Source organism: Ahaetulla prasina, chromosome 2 (assembly GCF_028640845.1).
Source record: "Ahaetulla prasina isolate Xishuangbanna chromosome 2, ASM2864084v1, whole genome shotgun sequence".
Lineage (NCBI taxonomy): Eukaryota > Metazoa > Chordata > Lepidosauria > Squamata > Colubridae > Ahaetulla > Ahaetulla prasina.
Genome location: NC_080540.1, coordinates 282,669,909 through 282,689,460, shown reverse-complemented (window position 1 = coordinate 282,689,460; position 19,552 = coordinate 282,669,909). Strand labels below are relative to the sequence as shown.

Below are 19,552 nucleotides of genomic sequence, written 5' to 3'. Positions count from 1 at the left end.
TGCAGGAATGAACTAATTGTCTCCTGCAAACTCCACTCCCCTTTCGGTCCTCTTTTATTCCCTCTGGGAGGGGTCGTTCATCGTCCACCTGTGGCCTTACTCCCAAGCTGACCCTTGTTCTTTAGCTGTTTCCTTCGTCTGGCAACTCTGCGCATGCGCACACTGGGAAGAGGCTCCAGCTGTTCGCCTATCTCACTGATGTCTGACTCTAAAGGCAGCTGATAACTGGCATATGGCTCTGGCCCCCTCTCTGCCTCCAATGCAGAGCCCCCATCAGGGCCTTCCCCAGACTCAGGACTGGCCCAAGTTCCTCCCCAACCTCCTCATTGTCCGAATCTGCTGCCGGCTCTGCTGGCCACTGGCGGGCCACAGCACCAAACATTATCAGTGCTAATAAGTTGTTGCTCTTACATCCTTCTATTTGTGAGCTCTACAAGTAGTCTCGACCTACAGCAGATCGTTTAGTGATGGTTTCAAGTTACAGCAGCACTGAAAAAATGGCTTAATGACCATTTTTTACACTTATGACCGTTGAAGCATCCCCATGATCAGAATTTGGACACTTGGCAACTGCCATGTATTTATGATGGTTGCAGTGTCCCGGGGTCATGTGATCACCTTTTGTGATGTTCTGACAAGCCAAGTCAATGGGGAAGCCAAAATTTATGTTCTTAATTAAGACATTTGTTAAGTGAGTTTTACAATTTTTCTTGCCACAGTCGTTAAGTGAATAACTGAGGTTGTTGAGTTAGTAACACGGTTGCTAAGTGAAACTGACTTCCCCATTGACTGCTTATCAGAAAGTCACAAAAGGGGATCACCTGACCCTGGGACACTGCAGCCGTCATAAATATGAATCAGTTGCCAAGCATCCAAATTAGGATCATGTGACCGTAGAGATGCTGCAATGGTCCATAAGAATTGCTTTGCATTGCATTGCATTGCAATGAATTTTTTATTGGCCAAGTGTGATTGGACACACAAGGAATTTGTCTTGGTTCATAGGCTGTCAGTGTACATAAAAGAAAAGATCATCAAGAATCGTAAGGTACAACACTTAATGATAGTCATAGGGTAGAAATAAGCAATCAGGAACCTATCAATATAAATCATATAAATTCATAAGTATGAAAAGCAGTCATAAGTCACTTTTTCTGTTGTAACTTTGAACAGTCACTAAACAAACTGTTGTAAGTCGAGGACTACCTTTACTAATTTAACCACAATGATTCACTTAACAACTGTGGCAAGAACGGTTGTAAAAAGGGACAAACTCAGTCTCACTTAGCAACAGAAATTTGGGGCTCAATCATGATTGTAACTTGAGGACTACCTGTATTTCATGTCATGCTTAACAGAATCATGGGGCAGGATCCATGCGTGTCATGAAAAATTTCCAGACTGTACAGATGAACTGTTTACCTAATCCAGAAAGGTTTAGATTTAACCCCAAATCTTTGACCAAAGGTTTTTGGTCTTTGACTAAAGAAATTCCTTCCAATCAACTAAATCTCTCCATATGAAGGAAGTGACTTATCTGAATATTATTTGGCTCTTTTCATTCCCTGAGATTACAAGAGGATGAATTTGGAGGGAGGGGAATGAATGAATTTTGGGGGTGGGGAACTTCCATCTGTCTCTTTCACCCTTTTTCTTTAGCCAGATGAGGGGGGCAGGGCGGGGAAACCCTCCTGAATATGTCTGAGCAGTGCTGACCACAAGTATATCAATGGATTTTAAAATCTCTTTGGTGGGGGAAAAAAACATGAAAAGAGAGGAAGTGAAAAGGCAGCTTCCTGTGTAGCAGTTGTAAGAACTAAAAGAAAAAATGCTGCGTCATAGATCCAGACATCTTGTGTTGTTTCATGCCAGCACGCCACACAATGAGTCTGTTGACTGGTGAGTGGGTGGCTAGAGGGGGTTTGTGTTGCATGAACACAACCAGTATGAATATTAGAGTCAAGCTGCTTTTTAAGTTGGTGCTGAATTAGGGTTAGTGAATTATATTTTATTCTTAGTAGCTCTCTCTTTCTCAATTGAATTATCTGTGAAATGTACTGATTAAACCTGTGTGTTGCCAAAGTCTTAGAAGATGACTCTTTTGGCAGCATTGAAGAAAGTGTGAAAATCTATCACCCAGTAAATGAAATTAATTGTTTGTTAAAAACACGTTTGCCTATTCATTTTTCTCTTGCATTCCTTGTTAGTGCAACACGCAAGTAATAAAATAGCTTCAGAAATAAGTCTGCAGTTCAGCCTTTCACAATTTTTAAGAATATGAGGCTACCAGTTCCATTACATTAAATTATATTAAATTACAGAATATCTCTCCAGCATACTAAGTGGGATTTTGTAGGAATGCATTTATCTTATCTTATCTTATCTTATCTTATCTTATCTTATCTTATCTTATCTTATCTTATCTTATCTTATCTTATCTTATCTTATCTTATCTTATCTTATCTTATCCAAGGAGATAGGAGGTTAAGAAATATGAATGAATGAATGAATGAATGAATGAATGAATGTTTGTTTGTTTGTTTGTTTGTTTGTTTGTTTGTTTGTTACAAAAAGCCCATTTGTTCTAGTGGCTAAGATACCAGGCTAAAAACCAGGATGCTGTTCTACTCCCACCTTAGGCATGAAATCGCTGATTTTGTGATCTGTACTTATGGGGAAAAAATAATTATATACATCTTTTTAATTCCTATGGCCACCCATCTTAAACAAATAGTGGGCTGGCAAACATCACAAAAACAAATAAATGATAGCTAGGTAGGTGGATGGATGGATGGATGGATGGATGGATGGATGGATGGATGGATGGACGGACAGGCAGACAGAACCAACCAGCATAAACAAAACAAGATACAGTTAATATTGAATTATTATTAAAATGAACATGGCTCTAAGCAGTTCACAAATTATTTTAAACATTAAAAATGACAAAGAAAAAGAAGGGTTACAGTTAAAACAACAGCCACAGGGCACTCAGTGATTAAAACTAGCAACAGTTCTATTAATGAAGTAAACCTGCTGTACTTGTTGGCATCCAATATTAGTCATTGAGAATGCAGGTCTCTTCGCTCAATAAAACAGTTTCATATAACATTGGATCAGTTCTAACATATAGTCTGCCCCTGAAGCATGATCCATGTTCAGGGTTTTATAAACAACACAACCATGTTCTAGCTCTTGTGTATCTGCATGCTACAACACAATGCATGCACGAAAGGGCAAGGTTTCCATCACAATACAGTTAGCTCTCAGTTAATGACCAGCATTGGGACTGGAACTCTGCTGCTAAACAATGCAGTCGTAACATGAAAAATCAGGCGACCGCATTGACTTGTGACGACAGTTCTGGCAGTTTTGCAGTTGCAATCAGTACGTGAATCACGCCCGGTTGTTGACGTCACATGACCACAACTTGTGATTTCCTTCTGGCTTCTCCGTTGATTTTGATTGTTGGGAGCTAGCAATGAAGGTCACAAGAATCTGAATAACAGTCATATGAACAAAGAGTCATTACAATGGCCATAATTTGGAATACTGTCACAAATCTTCATCTTCAGCATTGCGGTAACTTTGCACGGTTGCTGAGCAAGTGGTCACTAAGCAAGGACTATCTGTAATGTCATATTGGCTCCTATGGATGGTCATGTCCATAGCTTTGGACAGAGAAACAAAGAAATGGACCACGTCCCTATCTATAAGATTAAAAACACACTTTTTTGCCTGCATAACATTTTCTTAGTTGTCTGTTCATTAGATTGTTGAGGGTGGGAGCTTCCAGGATACAATACAGGTAGTCCTCGACTTATGACCACAATTGAGCCCAACATTTCCATTGTTAAGTGGGACATTTGTTAAATGAGTTTTGTCCCGTTCCCCACAGTTGTTAAGTGAATCACTGCAGTTGATTAGTTAGAAACCCAGTTGTTAAGTGAATCTGAGTTGACGGGACCGCCTACTGCTACCGAATACCTCTCACCAACCCGTGCGCTCTCACAGAGAGGGACTCCTCAGGGTGCCGTCAGCGAGGCAGTGTCGTCTGGCGACGCCCAGGGGAAGGGCCTTCTCTGTGGGGGCTCCCACCCTCTGGAACGAACTACCCCTAGGACTTCGTCAACTTCCGGACCTCCGAACCTTCCGTCGCGAGCTTAAAATTATTTATTTTATTTATTTTATTTTATTTTATTAAATTTTTATACCGCCCTTCTCCCGAAGGACTCAGGGCGGTGTACAGCCAAAGTAAAAACAAAGATATATACAGTTTAAAACAACAATTAAAAAGAGCAAATTTTAAAGGCCGATTATTAAAATTTAAATTAAAAAGTTAAAAAATATTAAAACCCCAATTAAAATACATCACTAATTATGCCAGTCCCGCTTTAATGAATAAATATGTTTTGAGCTCACGACGGAAGGTCCGAAGATCGGGCACTTGACGCAGACCGGGGGGAAGTTCATTCCAGAGCGTCACTGCCCCCACAGAGAAGGCCCTACTCCTGGGGGCCGCCAGCCGACACTGTTTGGCGGACGGCACCTGAGGAGACCCTCTGTGCGAGCGCACGGGTCGGTGGGAGGCAAAAGGTAACAGCAGGCGGTCTCGTAAGTACCGGGTCCTAAGCCATGGGCGCTTTAAAGATAGTTACCAAAATCTTGAAGCGCACCGAAGACCACAGGAAGCCAGTGCAAGCTACGGAGCAGCGGTGTCACGTGGGAGCCACGAGCGGCTCCCGTTACTACTCGCGCAGCCGCATTCTGACTAACTGCAGCCTCGGGTGCACCTCAAGGCAGCCCCATGTAGAGAGCATTGCAATAATCCAGCCTAGGCGTAACCAGGCGTGGTGACCGTGCATAAGGCATCCCGATCAAGGAAGGGCGCAACTGGCGAACCAGGCGAACCTGGTAAAGGCCCTCCTGGCGGCCGCCAGGTGTTCATCAAAGACAGCCGTCCATCCAGGAGGACACCCAAGTTGCGAACCGCCTCCTTTGGGGCCACTAACTGCGCCCCAACAGTCAGCTGCGGATGCAGCTGACTGTACCGGGATGCCGGCATCCACAGCCACTCCGTCTTGGAGGATTGAGCTTGAGTCTGTTTCTCCCCATCCAGACCCGTACAGCTTCCAGGCACGGGACAGCACTTGACCGCCGTTGGGGTGGTCCGGGGTGGAAAAATACAGCTGAGTATCATCAGCGTACAGATGATAACTCACCCGAAACCACTGATGACCTCACCCAGCGGCTTCATATAGATGTTGAACAGGGTGGGCGAGAGAATCGACCCCTGAGGCACCCACAAGTGAGGCGCCTCGGGGCGACCTCTGCCCCCTGTCAACACCGTCTGCGACCGGTCAGAGAGATAGGAGGAGAACCACCGATAAACGGTGCCCCCACTCCCAATCCCTCCAACCGCGCAGCAGGATACCATGGTCGATGGTATCGAAAGCCGCTGAGAGATCTAATAGGACCAAGGCAGAGGAGCAACCTGTCCCTGGCCCTCAGAGGTCATCCACCAACGCGACCAAAGCCGTCTCCGTGCTATAACCGGGTCGGAAGCGGACTGGAGCAGGTCCAGATAGACAGTTTCCTCCAGGTGCGGGGAGCTGCCATGCAACCACTCTCAACAACCTTCGCCACAAAGCGAAGGTTGGAGACTGGGCGATAATTACTCAAAATAGCTGGGTCAGGAAGGCTTCTTGAGGAGAGGTCTCACCACCGCCTCCTTCAAGGCGGCGGGGAAAACCCCTTCCATCAAAGAAGCATTTATAATCCCCTGGAGCCAGCCTCGTGTCACTTCCTGAGCAGCCAGCACTAACCAGGAAGGGCACGGGTCCAGTAAACATGTAGTTGCATGTAACCTCCCCAGCAACCTGTCCATGTCCTCGGGAGCCACAGAATCAAACTCATCCCAAATAACCTCAACAAGACGCGTCTCTGTCGTCCCGGCTGTATCATCACACTTAAAACACACACTTATCATCACACACTGTAAAACACACTTATTCATCTGCGCAGGACTGGTTTAGATTTTAAATTTATTGGTTTTAAATGGGTTTTATTTTTTATAATGTTTTTAAACATTCGGCCTTTTAGAATAAGTTTTTTTAATTGTTATTTTAATCTGTATTTATATGTTTTTATTTGCCTGTGAACCGCCCTGAGTCCTTCGGGAGATAGGGTGGTATATAAATATGATTAATAAATAAATAAATAAAAAAAAATAAAGAAGGTCACCAAAAGGGACCTCAGGACACTGAAACGGTCATAAATACGAACAGTTGCCAAGTATCTGAATTTTGATCCCCTGATCATGGGGATGCTGCAAAGGTCACTGTGAAAAACGGTCATAAATCACTTTTTTCAGTGTCGCTGTAACTTTGAACGGTCACTTAAATGAACTGTTGTAAGTCGAGGACTACTTGTAAAACTTAAAGGTTTTCCTGTCCAGTTGTGTTCGACTCTAGGATGCAGTGTTCATCTTTGTTTTTTGGCCGAGGGAGCCGACATTGTCTGAAGACATTTTCCGTGATCATGAGGCCAGCATGGCTATACGCCAAAGGCTACTAGGTGGGCAGGAGTTGGGGCAAGGAATGGGAACTCACTCTGTTGCATGGTGCTCAGGTCTTGTTGTGGCCTGCCGGCGGTCAGCAAAACTGACAGCAGAGTCAGACAGTGAGAAGGTTGGGGAGGAACTTGGGCCAATCTTGGGGGCTGGGGAAAGCTCGGACAAGGGCTCTGCGTCAGAAGCAGAGAGGGAGTTAGACAGCAGCGAGGCAGAATAACAGCTGGAGCCTTTTCCCAGTGTGTGCATGTGCAGAGCTGCCAGAAGACAAGAGCAACTCAGAAAGCAGGGTCGGCTCTGGAGTAAAGCCTCACCTTGGAAGTGATTGGCCCCTCCCATAGGAAATAAAAGAGGAGCAAACAGAGAGTGGGCTTTTGCAGGAAACAATGGGTTCGTTCCGTGACTCTGAGAGACTCTGTGCTGGGTTTTGCCTTGTACTACAGTTGGAAACAAGTTAAATGGCAGCTTGCCAAACGAGATAAGGTGTGTTGAGAAATACTCCTTTGCAAAACTGTTTGGACAAACCTTGCTGACTGTGAATGAACGTAATTCACAGTTGTGTAAATAAAAGTGGTTTTGCCAGGACCAGTTCTTGCCTCCTAACTAATTTCGTTGTATACATGATGTACAATGACAATAAAGGCTGTACTATACTCCTGCTTGTTAAGGGAGCCTAGGTCAGAACAGGTCTTGAACTTGGGCTGAGTAGTTTCCAGTTAACAATAGAAAGAATTAACAAAACAGGTGCCTTTCCATCTATGGAAATCCAATTGCACGTCTCCGTTGTCAAAGCTAGGTTGGACTAAGCATGTGCAAGCATTAGGGAATATTTGCTGAGTGCTGGAAGAAGGTCATGGGAGGTGGTAGAAAGACCAGGTATATCACAAATATATTTCGAAGATGTACAATTCAAATGCTGAATGGGAGTAGCAAATTATTTCCCCCTTCCCCTGAGCAAACTGGATGTGGGGGAGCTGACTCATACTTTTTTGTGCCTATTACTCAGTGCAAACCTTTAGGCAGGAGTAAACCTAATAAAAATAATGCCAGTTTTGCTGTCAAAGTGGGTTGAGGAGGTATAGGAGGGAGGAAGCAGCAGATGAGCCCATGGGAAATCTTGTGAAAATGAAATTGGCTCCAAGAAGTTAGCAGTAACAAAACAAAAAACCCAGCTTCCTACAGACCTGAGTTGCTAGGTGAGAGAGGTTGCAATACAACCTTCCTCAAATTCCACCTATGTTAGACTCATCATCCTCAGCTAGTACACCTTTGCTGATCAGGCCAGGTTATTATCAGAATTGCTGATAATCAGAATAATTGGTTGCAGCAAGTTGGTATAATAAAATGCTGGTTTGGTTTCTTTCCAAAGCTGTTAGTGAAAAGGGTTGCACATTGGAAGCAGTGGTGAAATCCAAATTTTTTTACTTACTGGTTCTGCGGGTGTGGCTTGGTGGGCGTGGCATGGGAAGGATATTGTAAAATCTCCATTCCCTCCCCAATCCAGGGGAAGGTTGCAAAATCCCCATTTCTTCCTGATCAGCTGGGACTTGGGAGGCAGAGAATAGATGGGGACGGGGCCAGTCAGAATTTTTACTACCAGTTCTCCAAACTACTCAAAATTTCCACTACCAGTTCTCCAGAACTGGTCAGAACCTGCTGAAACCCACCTCTGGTGGGCGTGGCTTGTGAGCATGGCAGGGGAAGGATATTGCAAAATCTCCATTCCCACTCCACTCTGGGACCAGCCAGAGGTGGTATTTGCTGGTTCTCCGAACTGCTGAAAATTTCCACTATCGATTCTCCAGAACCTGCTGGATTTCACCCCTGATCTGAAGGCAGATGGCTGAAGATGCATGTTTTTGTTGATTTGCTAGGAAGCAAATCCATCTTCCTCCACAAGCTCGAGCAACGTATATAGTATTCCTCCATCTCTCATAGAAACAGTCCTGGAGGTAGCTGAGCAGGCAGAGGGAACCGGCCTTAAGTCCTCCATTGAGTTTCTGCTTTTGAGGGTTGTATGAACCTGGATCTCTTGTCTCCACATTATACTCCAGCACCTTAACTACTGTACCACTCTGGCTGTAGAAGATATGGTGTGTTAGGCTTTGTGTCCCAAAGGTGCTTTTCTCAAGAGACAACTGGACTTTCTGGAGATTTTTTTAAAGACATTTTGCTTCTCATCCAAGAAGCTTCTTCAGCTCATTTGCACCATTCAGGTGATCCTGATGACACAGATAAACGTCCCAGTGACCTTAACGACCTGCTAAAAAATGCAAATGACCAGTTTTCTGCAAGGAGTATAAATCCTTCCATTTTGCACCATCCAGTCAGAGCTGAAGAAGGTTTTTGGGTGAGAAGCGAAACATCTTCAAAGAAAACCAGAAAGTCCACTTGTTTCTTGCAAAAGCAACCATGGGACTATGACCATGACCTAGATGACTAAGACTCTCCATAGACATTTTCTTTGAAGAAATTTCACTTCTTATCCAAGAAGCTTCTTCAGCTCTGACTGGATAGTGGAAGAATGGAAGGATTCTTGGATGAGAAGTGAAATATCTTCAAAGAAAAACAAGAAAGTCCAATTGCCTCTTGAAAAACCACCATTGGGACAACTCTGGCATGGATGACTGAGAACCTCAATAGACTGTTAGATTTGTGGTTTCCAACGTTCAGTTGGATGGTGCTCTGCTTGCAAGTGGTTTGTTGAAAGAGATAATGTTTCTGCTTTCATGTTGCTTTAAGGCCTGGAAGATGCCTGATGTGAATCAAGGAATGGGATCAATGGAGGACTCATCCCTAGGATAGATGAGGGTGGTGATGTGATCTGAAACAGAGCTTAGAATGTAATCTGCACATGGATTGAGTTGTCCCTGAAGGGCCACTGTATCTCAGTGAGCAAAGTTTTAAGGAGTGAAAACCCCTCCTTCTGAACCGAACCCAACCTCCAGGCTTGCTTTTCTTCAGATGTCTTTCTTCCCTGTTTCTTTCTTCATAGAACAGAATAGAATAGAAAAGAAAAGAATAGAAAATAGAATAGAATTGAATTTTTATTGGCCAGGTGTGATTGGACACACAAGGAATTTGTCTTGGTGTATATGCTCTCAGTGTACATAAAAGAAAAGATACGTTCATCAATAATCATACGGTAAACACTTAATGATAGACATAGGGTACAAATAAGCAATCGGGAAACAATCAATATCAATATAAATCGTAAGGATACAAGCAACAAAGTTACAGTCATAAGTGGAAAGAGATGGGTGATGGGAACGATGAGAAGATTAATAGCAGTGCAGATTTAGTAAATAGTTTGACAGTGTTGATGGAATTATTTGTTTAGCAGAGTGATGGCCTTCGGGAAAAAACTGTTCCTGTGTCTAGTTGTTCTGGTGTGCAGTGCTCTATAGCTTCATTTTGAGGGTAGGAGTTGAAACAATTTATGTCCAGGATGTGAGGGTCTGTAAATATTTTCACAGCCATCTTTTTGACTCGTGCAGTATACAAGTCCTCAATGGAAGACCAGGTTGGTAGCAATTGTTTTTTTCTGCAGTTTCAATTATCCTCTGAAGTCTATGTCTGTCTTGTTGGGTTGCAGAACCAAACCAGACAGTTATAGAGGTGCAGATGACAGACTCAATAGTTCCTCTGTAGAACTGGATCAGCAGCTCTTTGGGCAGTCTGAGCTTTCTGAGTTGGCGCAGAAAGAACATTATTTGTTGTGCTTTTTTGATGATGTGTTGATGTTGGGTGTCTACTTTAGATCTTGCGATATGGTAGAACCTAGAAATTTGAAGGTCTCTGCTGTTGATACTGTGTTGTCTAGTATGTTGTCTTCTTAGACAAATCAGTCCTTTTTCTATAGAGAGGAAGTGGAGAGAAGTAATCCTCTGTAGTCATGGAGAAAGCTTTTATGACCAATCACTCAAAACAAAACAAAATAAGGGTATTTTCATGAATTAGAATCCTCTTTCAATCCTGAGCTTGGAAGGAAGAAGATGTTGGGTAGGCTGGGTAGACTCAAAGTTAGATCAAATTACCTCAGAGTTCTCATCCCAGTTCAGGAGACGAACTCTTCAAGGCACACTTCAAATATCTGTATTTTTTTTAAAAAAAAATATCCTGTACTAATACCAGGTTGGTGAAAATGGTATCATATGGTTGTAACAGCAGTTATTTAGATGCCCCGGAAACTCTTGAAGCTGAGCAGACCACAGATGTTCCTCAACAGGTCAGTCAGTTCCCAGTCCCCAGTTCCCAGTTAATTAGGCAAATCCTCAAACTTATTTGCCTTGGGCTCATGTATATTTATTTCTGGAGAAGGTGGTCTATATGTGTAAGGTTTCTGAATCGATTGTAGAAAGATGCTTTGAACTCCCCACGGACACCCAGATAAGTATCTTTCAGCGCCTACTTAAATTATACCTATTTCCACAGGATTGCACTATTGTCTGGGTCCCCCAATCAAGACTCAACATTAAACATTGAATTACCTACTTCCAGACTTTCCATGGCTTACTTGATATTAGGACTTGACGGATGTCTCATATATCCATTTTGGCCACACGGATCCAGAAACCGATTCTACCAGAAGACTGTAGTGTTGAAGCAGAAGTGTTGAAATCAGCCATATAGCAGAAGTCTGACAGCACTGGTTTTCTGGTTCCCAGTTTCCTTTTTCACCCCAGCTACAGCTGGAGTGGTGGGACCTGGAAAAGAATGCAGCCATTTCAGAGAGTTACAGAGAAAAGCATTGCAAAGTGTCCTTTTCGCCTTTGAATTTAAAGCACTCTGCCTATAAGCCTAATTTATTTATTTATTTTATTTTATTAGATTTTTATACCGCCCTTCTCCCGAAGGACTCAGGGCGGTGTACAGCCAAAATAAAATACAGAATATATACAATTAAAAGAATTTAAAATAAACTATTACTAAACGGCCAATAATTTAAAAGATTTAAAAATTTAAAATATTAATAAAACCCCAATTTAAAATCAACTATTTATGCCAGTCCTGCTTGAGTGAATAAATATGTTTTTAGCTCACGACGAAAGGTCCGAAGATCAGGCACTTGACGTAAGCCAGGGGGGAGTTCATTCCAGAGCGTCGGTGCTCCCACAGAGAAGGCCCTACTCCTGGGGGCCGCCAGCCGACATTGTTTGGCGGACATCACCCTGAGAAGGCCCTCTCTGTGAGAGCGTACAGGTCGGTGGGAGGCATAAGGTAGCAGCAGGCGGTCTCGTAAGTACCCGGGTCCTAAGCCATGGAGCGCTTTAAAGGTGGTGACCAGGATCTTGAAGCGCACCCGAAAGACTACAGGAAGCCAGTGCAGACTACAGAGCAATGGTGTTATGTGGGAGCCACGAGCGGCTCCCATTACCACTCGCGCAGCTGCATTCTGGACTAACTGCAGCCTCCGGGTGCACCTCAAGGGCAGCCCCATGTAGAGAGCATTGCAATAATCCAGCCGAGACGTAACCAGAGCGTGAGTGACTGTGCATAAGGCATCCCGGTCAAGGAAGGGACGCAACTGGCGGACCAAGCGAACTTGGTAAAAGGCCCTCCTGGAGACGGCCGCCAGATGTTCATCAAAGGACAGCCGACCATCCAGGAGGACGCCCAAGTTGCGAACCACCTCCTTTGGGGCCACTAACTCGCCCCCAACAGTCAGCTGCGGGTGCAGCTGACTGTACCGGGGTGCCGGCATCCACAGCCACTCCGTCTTGGAGGGATTGAGTTTGAGTCTGTTTCTCCCCATCCAGACCCGTACGGCTTCCAGACACCGAGACAGCACTTCGACCACTTCGTTGGGGTGGTCCGGGGTGGAAAAGTACAGCTGAGTATCATCAGCATACAGATGATAACTCACCCCGAAACCACTGATGACCTCGCCCAGCGGCTTCATATAGATGTTGAACAGGGTGGGCGAGAGAATCGACCCCTAAGAGAATTGGTTACAGGAATCTGGGACAAGCCACTATGGCAGAAGATCTGACTGCCAAGAATGGAGAAAGGATAGTTTTGGCCTGTATTTGACAAGTAGGGATTTGTGTTTATGTGTTCATTCCTCTGCTTTTTGACATCTGGTCTATATTAATGTTACCTCTCCCTGACTTTGGTGGGCCTGGGGAAGCAGTTGGAAATTGGGCAGTGGGTCACCCCTATTCATTAAACCAGGGGTCTCCAACCTTGGACCCTTTAAGACTTGTGGACTTCAACTCCCAGAGACTCTGGGAGTTGAAGTCCACAAGTCTTAAAAGAGTCCAAAGTTGGAGGCCCGTGCATTAAACAAAAGCTGCAGTTGTTGAGCAAACATAGTAGTTCTTAAATGAATCCATTGTCTGCAATGGACAGGGGTTTGTTCCTTGTTGTTTTTTGCCAGGAACCAGAAATAAATACTGTTTTCTATCGAAAACATCCTACGTAAATTTTAGTTAGGTGACTGCAGGACACTACAAATAATTATAAATGTGTGCCACTTGCTGAGTGCCCAAAATGTTATCATGTGACCTTGGAGGTGGCCATCAGAATTTTGAATTTGGGTCTTAAGTAGCCCTGGGGAGATCCGTCGTAAGTTCAACTAGTCGCTTAGCGTAAATCGAGGATGCTCTGTAAGTTATTGTAGGTAAGGAAGAAGTTATTCTTACGATTTTCAAAAATTATCTGTGTGCGTCTCCCTCTAGTGGACATGGTGGGATTGGACACAGATGTGACTAACTTCACTCCCATTTCTTTCAGAAGTTTTGCGTTAAGTTTGCAGAACTTAAAATCTGCATACAAACTGATTGTTTTGCAACGGTGTCAGCATAGCGTTCCCACCAGCCAACTCCTTCCACTTATGACTGTATGACTGTAACCTTGTTGCTTGTATCCTTACGATTTATGTTGATATTGTTTCCTGATTGCTTCTTTGTACCCTATGACTATCATTAAGTGTTGTACCTTATGATTCTTGACGAAGTATCTTTTCTTTTATGTACACTGAGAGCATATGCGCCAAGACAAATTCCTTGTGTGTCCAATCACACTTGGACAATTAAAAAATTCTGTTCTATTCTATTCTATTCTATTCTATTCTATTCTATTCTATTCTATTCTATTCTATTCTATTCTAAATTGGTTCAAAGAGTCCCTGGTGCTCAGAATGCTCTCCTTAAAGCTGCAGTCTGAATCCCTCTGTTGACCTTTAAGACTTGTGGACTTCAACTCCCAGAGTTCCTCAGCCAGCAAAGCTGGCTGAGGGACTCTGGGAGTTGAAGTCCACAAGTCTTAAAGAGTCCAAAGTTGGAGGCCCGTGCATTAAACAAAAGCTGCAGTTGTTGAGCAAACATAGTAGTTCTTAAATGAATCCATTGTCTGCAATGGACAGGGGTTTGTTCCTTGTTGTTTTTTTGCCAGGAACCAGAAATAAATACTGTTTTCTATCGAAAACATCCTACGTAAATTGTAGTTAGGTGACTGCAGGACACTACAAACAATTATAAAGTGTGCCACTTGCTGAGTGCCCAAAATGTTATCATGTGACCTTGGAGATGGCCATCAGAATTTTGAATTTGGGTCTTAAGTAGCCCTGGGGAGATCTGTCATAAGTTCAACTAGTCGCTTAGCGTAAATCGAGGACTCTTAAGTTATTGTAGGTAAGGAAGAAGTTATTCTTACGATTTTCAAAAATTATCTGTGTGCGTCTCCCTCTAGTGGACATGGTGGGATTGGACACAGATGTGACTAACTTCACTCCCCATTTCTTTCAGAAGTTTTGCGTTAAGTTTGCAGAACTTAAAATCTGCATACAAACTGATTGTTTTGCAACGGTGTCAGCATAGCGTTCCCACCAGCCAACTCCTTCCACTTATGACTGTATGACTGTAACCTTGTTGCTTGTATCCTTACGATTTATATTGATATTGTTTCCTGATTGCTTCTTTGTACCCTATGACTATCATTAAGTGTTGTACCTTATGATTCTTGACGAACGTATCTTTTCTTTTATGTACACTGAGAACATTTGCACCAAGACAAATTCCTTGTGTGTCCAATCACACTTGGACAATTAAAAAATTCTATTCTATTCTATTCTATTCTATTCTATTCTATTCTATTCTATTCTATTCTATTCTATTCTAAATTGGTTCAAAGAGTCCCTGGTGCTCAGAATGCTCTCCTTAAACCTGCAGTCTGAATCCCTCTGTTGACCTTTAAAGGTATCTGCTCCTTCTTCAATGTTTTATTTCCTTTCGTTAAAGCAAATGAAGAAACATCCTTGTCGACAGTGTGACAAATCATTCAGTTCATCGCACAGCCTTTGCCGCCACAATCGTATCAAGCACAAAGGCATCAGGAAAGTTTACACCTGCTCGTAAGTTCTGCTTTTGAAAGTTTTTGTTTACGTAAGCAGACAAATATTCAACCGTATCACATAGTTAACAGACCAGGCAACAGTTAAAAGATTTCCCATAGACCTTCAGATTTGCGAAGTCTTTGAATAACCATTGTGTCTGTCATTCTTATGATGCTCCCCCCAGTGAGTCTATCAGATCTTTACCTACCAGGCTTACTTCAAAGTTATGGAGAAGGAGAGCTTTCATCTTTCACGCATCTTGGTTAGTTTATTGATTGCCTGCCCATCTTTGAGTATCATTTGGATAACGCTGGACATTTGAAGCTATCCATTCATAGCCTGCTCTACGTTTTCTTCAGGCACTGCCCGGATTCCAGAAGAACTTTTACTAAACGATTAATGCTAGAAAAACATATTCAGCTGATGCACGGCATTAAGGAACCTGACGTGAAAGAAATGACAGAATCAACGAACATGGGAGAAAGTTCAGCCAAGGAAGACACGAAGGTGAGCTATCACGTTTCTCATTGATGTGGGTCATATTTCTGTAGAAGCATATATCTTTTTTTTCCCCCTTTCTAGCAGCATCCACAGGAAATCAAATAATCAAAACATTGGTCATAGCAGTACACCACGTTTGTACATGGAGCATAAAGACAAACTCTGGGGGAGGAATCCTTTATGGAAGGTAAAGGATAACCGAAGGCTCTAGAACAGGGATGTCCAACTCAAGGCCTGTGGGCCAGATACGGCTCGCGATGTGGTTGGATCTGGCCCACGCGGCTGTCCTTGAAACGGTAAGGTGTCAGCCCGCATCGCTTCACCCTAGCCCATGCCATCCCGGCAGGCATATAGATGCACAGGAAGCTGCAGGCGCATGCGTGCACAGGCCCGGTCCTGGCAGATGGGCAGGCTCACAGGAGGAGGCAGGCTCATACCCACATGCCAGGATAGGGTAGGCCGGGCCTGTGTGCATGTGTGCCTGCCACCTCCTGTGCTCAGGCATGCCTGCTGAGATGGCATGGGCCAGGCCTGTGTGCACGTCCACCAGCTGCCTTCTGCGCATGCGCACGCCTGCTGGGCTGGGATGGGCCGGGGCAAAGCAACACCGGCTGACCCCTTATCGTTTCCAGGACAGCCACATTTACTGGCCTTTCAGGTGTGTGTGCATGTGTGTGGGGGTGGGAGTGTCTGGCAGCAGGGGCTCCACAGCTGGCCCTCCCAAGAAGCAGACGCGGCGGCAGCAGGCGGGGTGGGGGGGGAGGCACGTGATGCACAACACTGGACGTGCCTGCTCCATTCCATGTGGCTGGAACAGGGCAGGTGGTTGCCCGGCACATCCATCAGGCTGGTCCACGTGCCTCTCCCCTGCACCTCTGCATCTGGCTACTTCCGTCACCGCGGGCCAAGACAAGGTGAAGAAGGTGTAGGGCTATCGACTTATTTGTTGCTTCATTATCTACGATTAAACCTTGGAACTGAGCCCCATGGATTAAAAAGGTCCACAATTCCCCTCCAAGCACAACATATTAAGCACAGAACTGGCCCTTGGGACTTTATGGCTTTTTCAGATTATCCAGAAGGCTAAAAAGCAGGTTGAAATCATATAGTCTGCAGCAGGGGTGAAATGCTCCCGGTTCGGACCAGATCTCCCGATCTGTTAGCAATGGCGGTGGGTGGTTCGAAGAACTGGTAGCAAAAATCCCTGCCCCGCCCCCATGCCCAGCTGAGCCGCGCGATCTTCAGAGTTGGTTTTTACTTTTAAAAGCATTTTTTTTCTTTGGCCGAAAAAATGCTTTTAAAAGTAAAAAAAAAAAAAGCCTCTGATGATCGCGCGGCTCAGCTGGGATCGTCAGAGGAGCCTTTTAAAAGCATTTTTTTCTACAACATCTTCGGCCAAAGTGGTTGTAAAAAAATGCTTTTAAAAGGCTCCTCCGACGATCCCAGCTGTTGCCTGATCATCAGAGGCTTTTAAAAGCATTTTTAACAACCTCTTCAGCCAAAGAGGTTGTAGAAAAAATGCTTTAAAAGTAAAAAAAAAAAAAAAGTTGGCCACGCCTACCCACTCACATTACCCCCCCTCACCAAGCCACGCCCACAGAACCGGTAGTAACAAGTTTTACATTTCACCCCTGGTCTACAGGTGGGAAGGGTTTCCTATTCAGTATATATTAGATATAGCTGTTAAATATCTGCATGATGGAACATTTGGCGTCTTTTGTGCCTCTTTTCCATTTTGTCTGGAAAGGAGCCAGAGGCAAGCTGTGCTTTGAGAACTAGCTTTGCTAGAAACAGATGTCTCTCAAGTCTACTCCGCAGGTGCAGGCATCTGAGGTTTAAAAAGGTGGTCCTGTAGGTCCATCAAAGTCCATGTAGTTTCCATCTCTCTACAACCTGAAGCGTGTACTTTGACCTCAGAGCTTTTGGTACAGCCCAAAGAATTCTTTCAAAACGTTTCCACTGAATTTTCATCTTTGAGAACAGCAACAAAAAAAAAATTAAGTCCATAGGGAATGATCATATGAACTGCATCTAATTAAAATTAAATCAAATGTAGCTTTATTCCCGGCCCCTTCTATTTGTTTTTGTCCTGATCTAGCAGACTCACGGACTGAGAAAAACATTGCTCCTCCCTATTAATATTAGGTATTTATAAGAGGGGCCCAGAGATTCTGGCTTCACTCTGCTGTTTGTCTGGTGTCATTTGTTTATTATTACCCTTGTAAAGGATACAACCCTATGTTGTAAAGATAGAAATAGACATTATTGTGTCTAATAATTGTGACATTCCTATCCTCTTAATCCAGTGGTGAAATCCAAATTTTTTTACTACCGCTTCTATGGGTGTAGCTTGGTGGGCATGATGTAGCTTGGTGGGCATGGCAGGGAAGGATATTACAAAATCTCCATTCCCACCCCACTCTGGGGCCAGCCAGAGGTGTTATTTGCTGGTTCTCTGAACTACTCAAAATTTCCACTACCAGTTCTCCAGAACCTGCTGGATTTCACCCCTGTCTTAATCCACTATGACTTCCTTCTTGAAGTGACCCATAATATAGGAAAGTACATTTATTTATTTATAGGTGATAGATAGATAGATAGATAGATAGATAGATAGATAGATAGATAGATAGATAGATACATAGATACATAGATACATAGATACATAGATACATAGATAAAGAGCCACGGTGGCGCAGTGGTTAGAGTGTAGTACTGCAGGCTACTTCTGCTGATCACCGGCTGCCAGCAGTTTGGCAGGTCGAATCTCACTGAGAGATTCGCCAAACTGACTCAGCCTTCCATCCTTCTGAAGTCGGTAAAATGAGGACCCAGATTGTTGGAGGCAACAGGCTGACTCTGTAATCCTCTTAGAGAAGGCTGTAAAGCACTATGAAGCAGTATATAAGTCTAAGTGCTATTGCTATTTAGCGTATGGCAAATACATGAACACAATGTGATGGATATTTTGTCCTTTGGGCCTAAAAAGGCCTGTTTCCCGTTGCCATGTATATAGAGAGCCAGGAGTTCTACAAAGATATCTGGCTACCAACTGTTGTTAACTGCCAATTCTTCAATGTAGTCTGACTGCCAGTTGTTGCTAGTCGTTTGGTTCACACTACCGTGCTATCCAGGGTACTGTCCACGAGGGGGCGAACTAGCAACACCGCCCCAGGAAAGCGCATCCTATCCATGATACTGCGGATTGAACTTCTGTCTCAAATTTCATTTCACTGACAAAAAACTGTATGAAAGTGACTGGCCGTATTGTACTTGATTTCTTTAATGGACATGTTTAATGTTGTTCTCAACTTCTTCAGGTTCCCAGTCCAAAGCGTAAATTAGAGGAGCCCGTGTTGGAATTCAGGCCCCCTCGAGGGGCCATCACCCAGCCGCTGAAGAAGTTGAAAATCAATGTTTTTAAAGTTCACAAATGCGCCGTCTGTGGCTTCACAACCGAGAACCTGCTTCAGTTCCACGAACATATTCCCCAGCACAAATCTGACGGCTCCTCCTATCAGTGCAGGGAATGCGGTCTTTGTTATACGTCCCATGTCTCTTTGTCTAGGCATCTCTTCATTGTCCATAAGCTGAAGGAACCTCAGCCAGTTTCCAAACAGAATGGCTCTGGAGAAGACAGTCAGCAGGAGAACAAGCCCAGCCATGAGGAGGAATCTACGGATCGATCCACCTCTGACAGGAAATGCAAAGTGTGCGCAAAGACCTTTGAAACGGAAGCTGCCTTAAACACCCACATGAGGACACACGGGATGGCTTTTATTAAATCCAAACGAATGAGTTCGGCTGAAAAATGACCTGCTCCTGTCTTTCATCCCATAAGCATCTTCCAAAAGCCCAGGAGGGGGTGGGGGGTGGGGGGGGAGAGAGAAATCAACCTTTCTACTTCAGAATGGAGTTGACTTTTTTCTTTGGGGGAATATAAAAGATTTACCATACCGTAAATTTTAACAATTCTCCCCCAGGCTGTTGCAATAGAATCCTACTCTATTCTATATTTCAATTTTATCTTCCTCACCTCATCACTATAGAGATTTATAAGTAGTCATTCGTCATTCGCTCCCCTGAAAGACAGCGTTTAAAAAAAAAAGCAGTATTTGAGTCTAAAAGAATTTGTATATATTTAA

At 43.9% G+C, this 19,552-nt stretch overlaps 1 protein-coding gene across 7 annotated transcripts in view; it reads left to right on the top strand.

Annotated features, from left to right (window-relative positions):
- ZNF532 (zinc finger protein 532) overlaps positions 1-19,274 on the top strand; it is an 80,132-nt gene extending 60,858 nt beyond the window's left edge. For 6 of the 7 annotated variants that reach the window (XM_058170384.1, XM_058170382.1, XM_058170380.1 and 3 more), the window contains 3 exons: positions 14,812-14,924; positions 15,266-15,413; positions 18,728-19,274. In XM_058170384.1, coding sequence (XP_058026367.1) covers positions 14,812-14,924; positions 15,266-15,413; positions 18,728-19,222 — 756 coding nt within the window. In that variant the 3' untranslated portion in view covers positions 19,223-19,274. The remainder of the gene's footprint in view (positions 1-14,811; positions 14,925-15,265; positions 15,414-18,727) is intronic. The other variant, XM_058170385.1, reaches the window with a different exon arrangement.
- Positions 19,275-19,552: the final 278 nt, after the last annotated feature.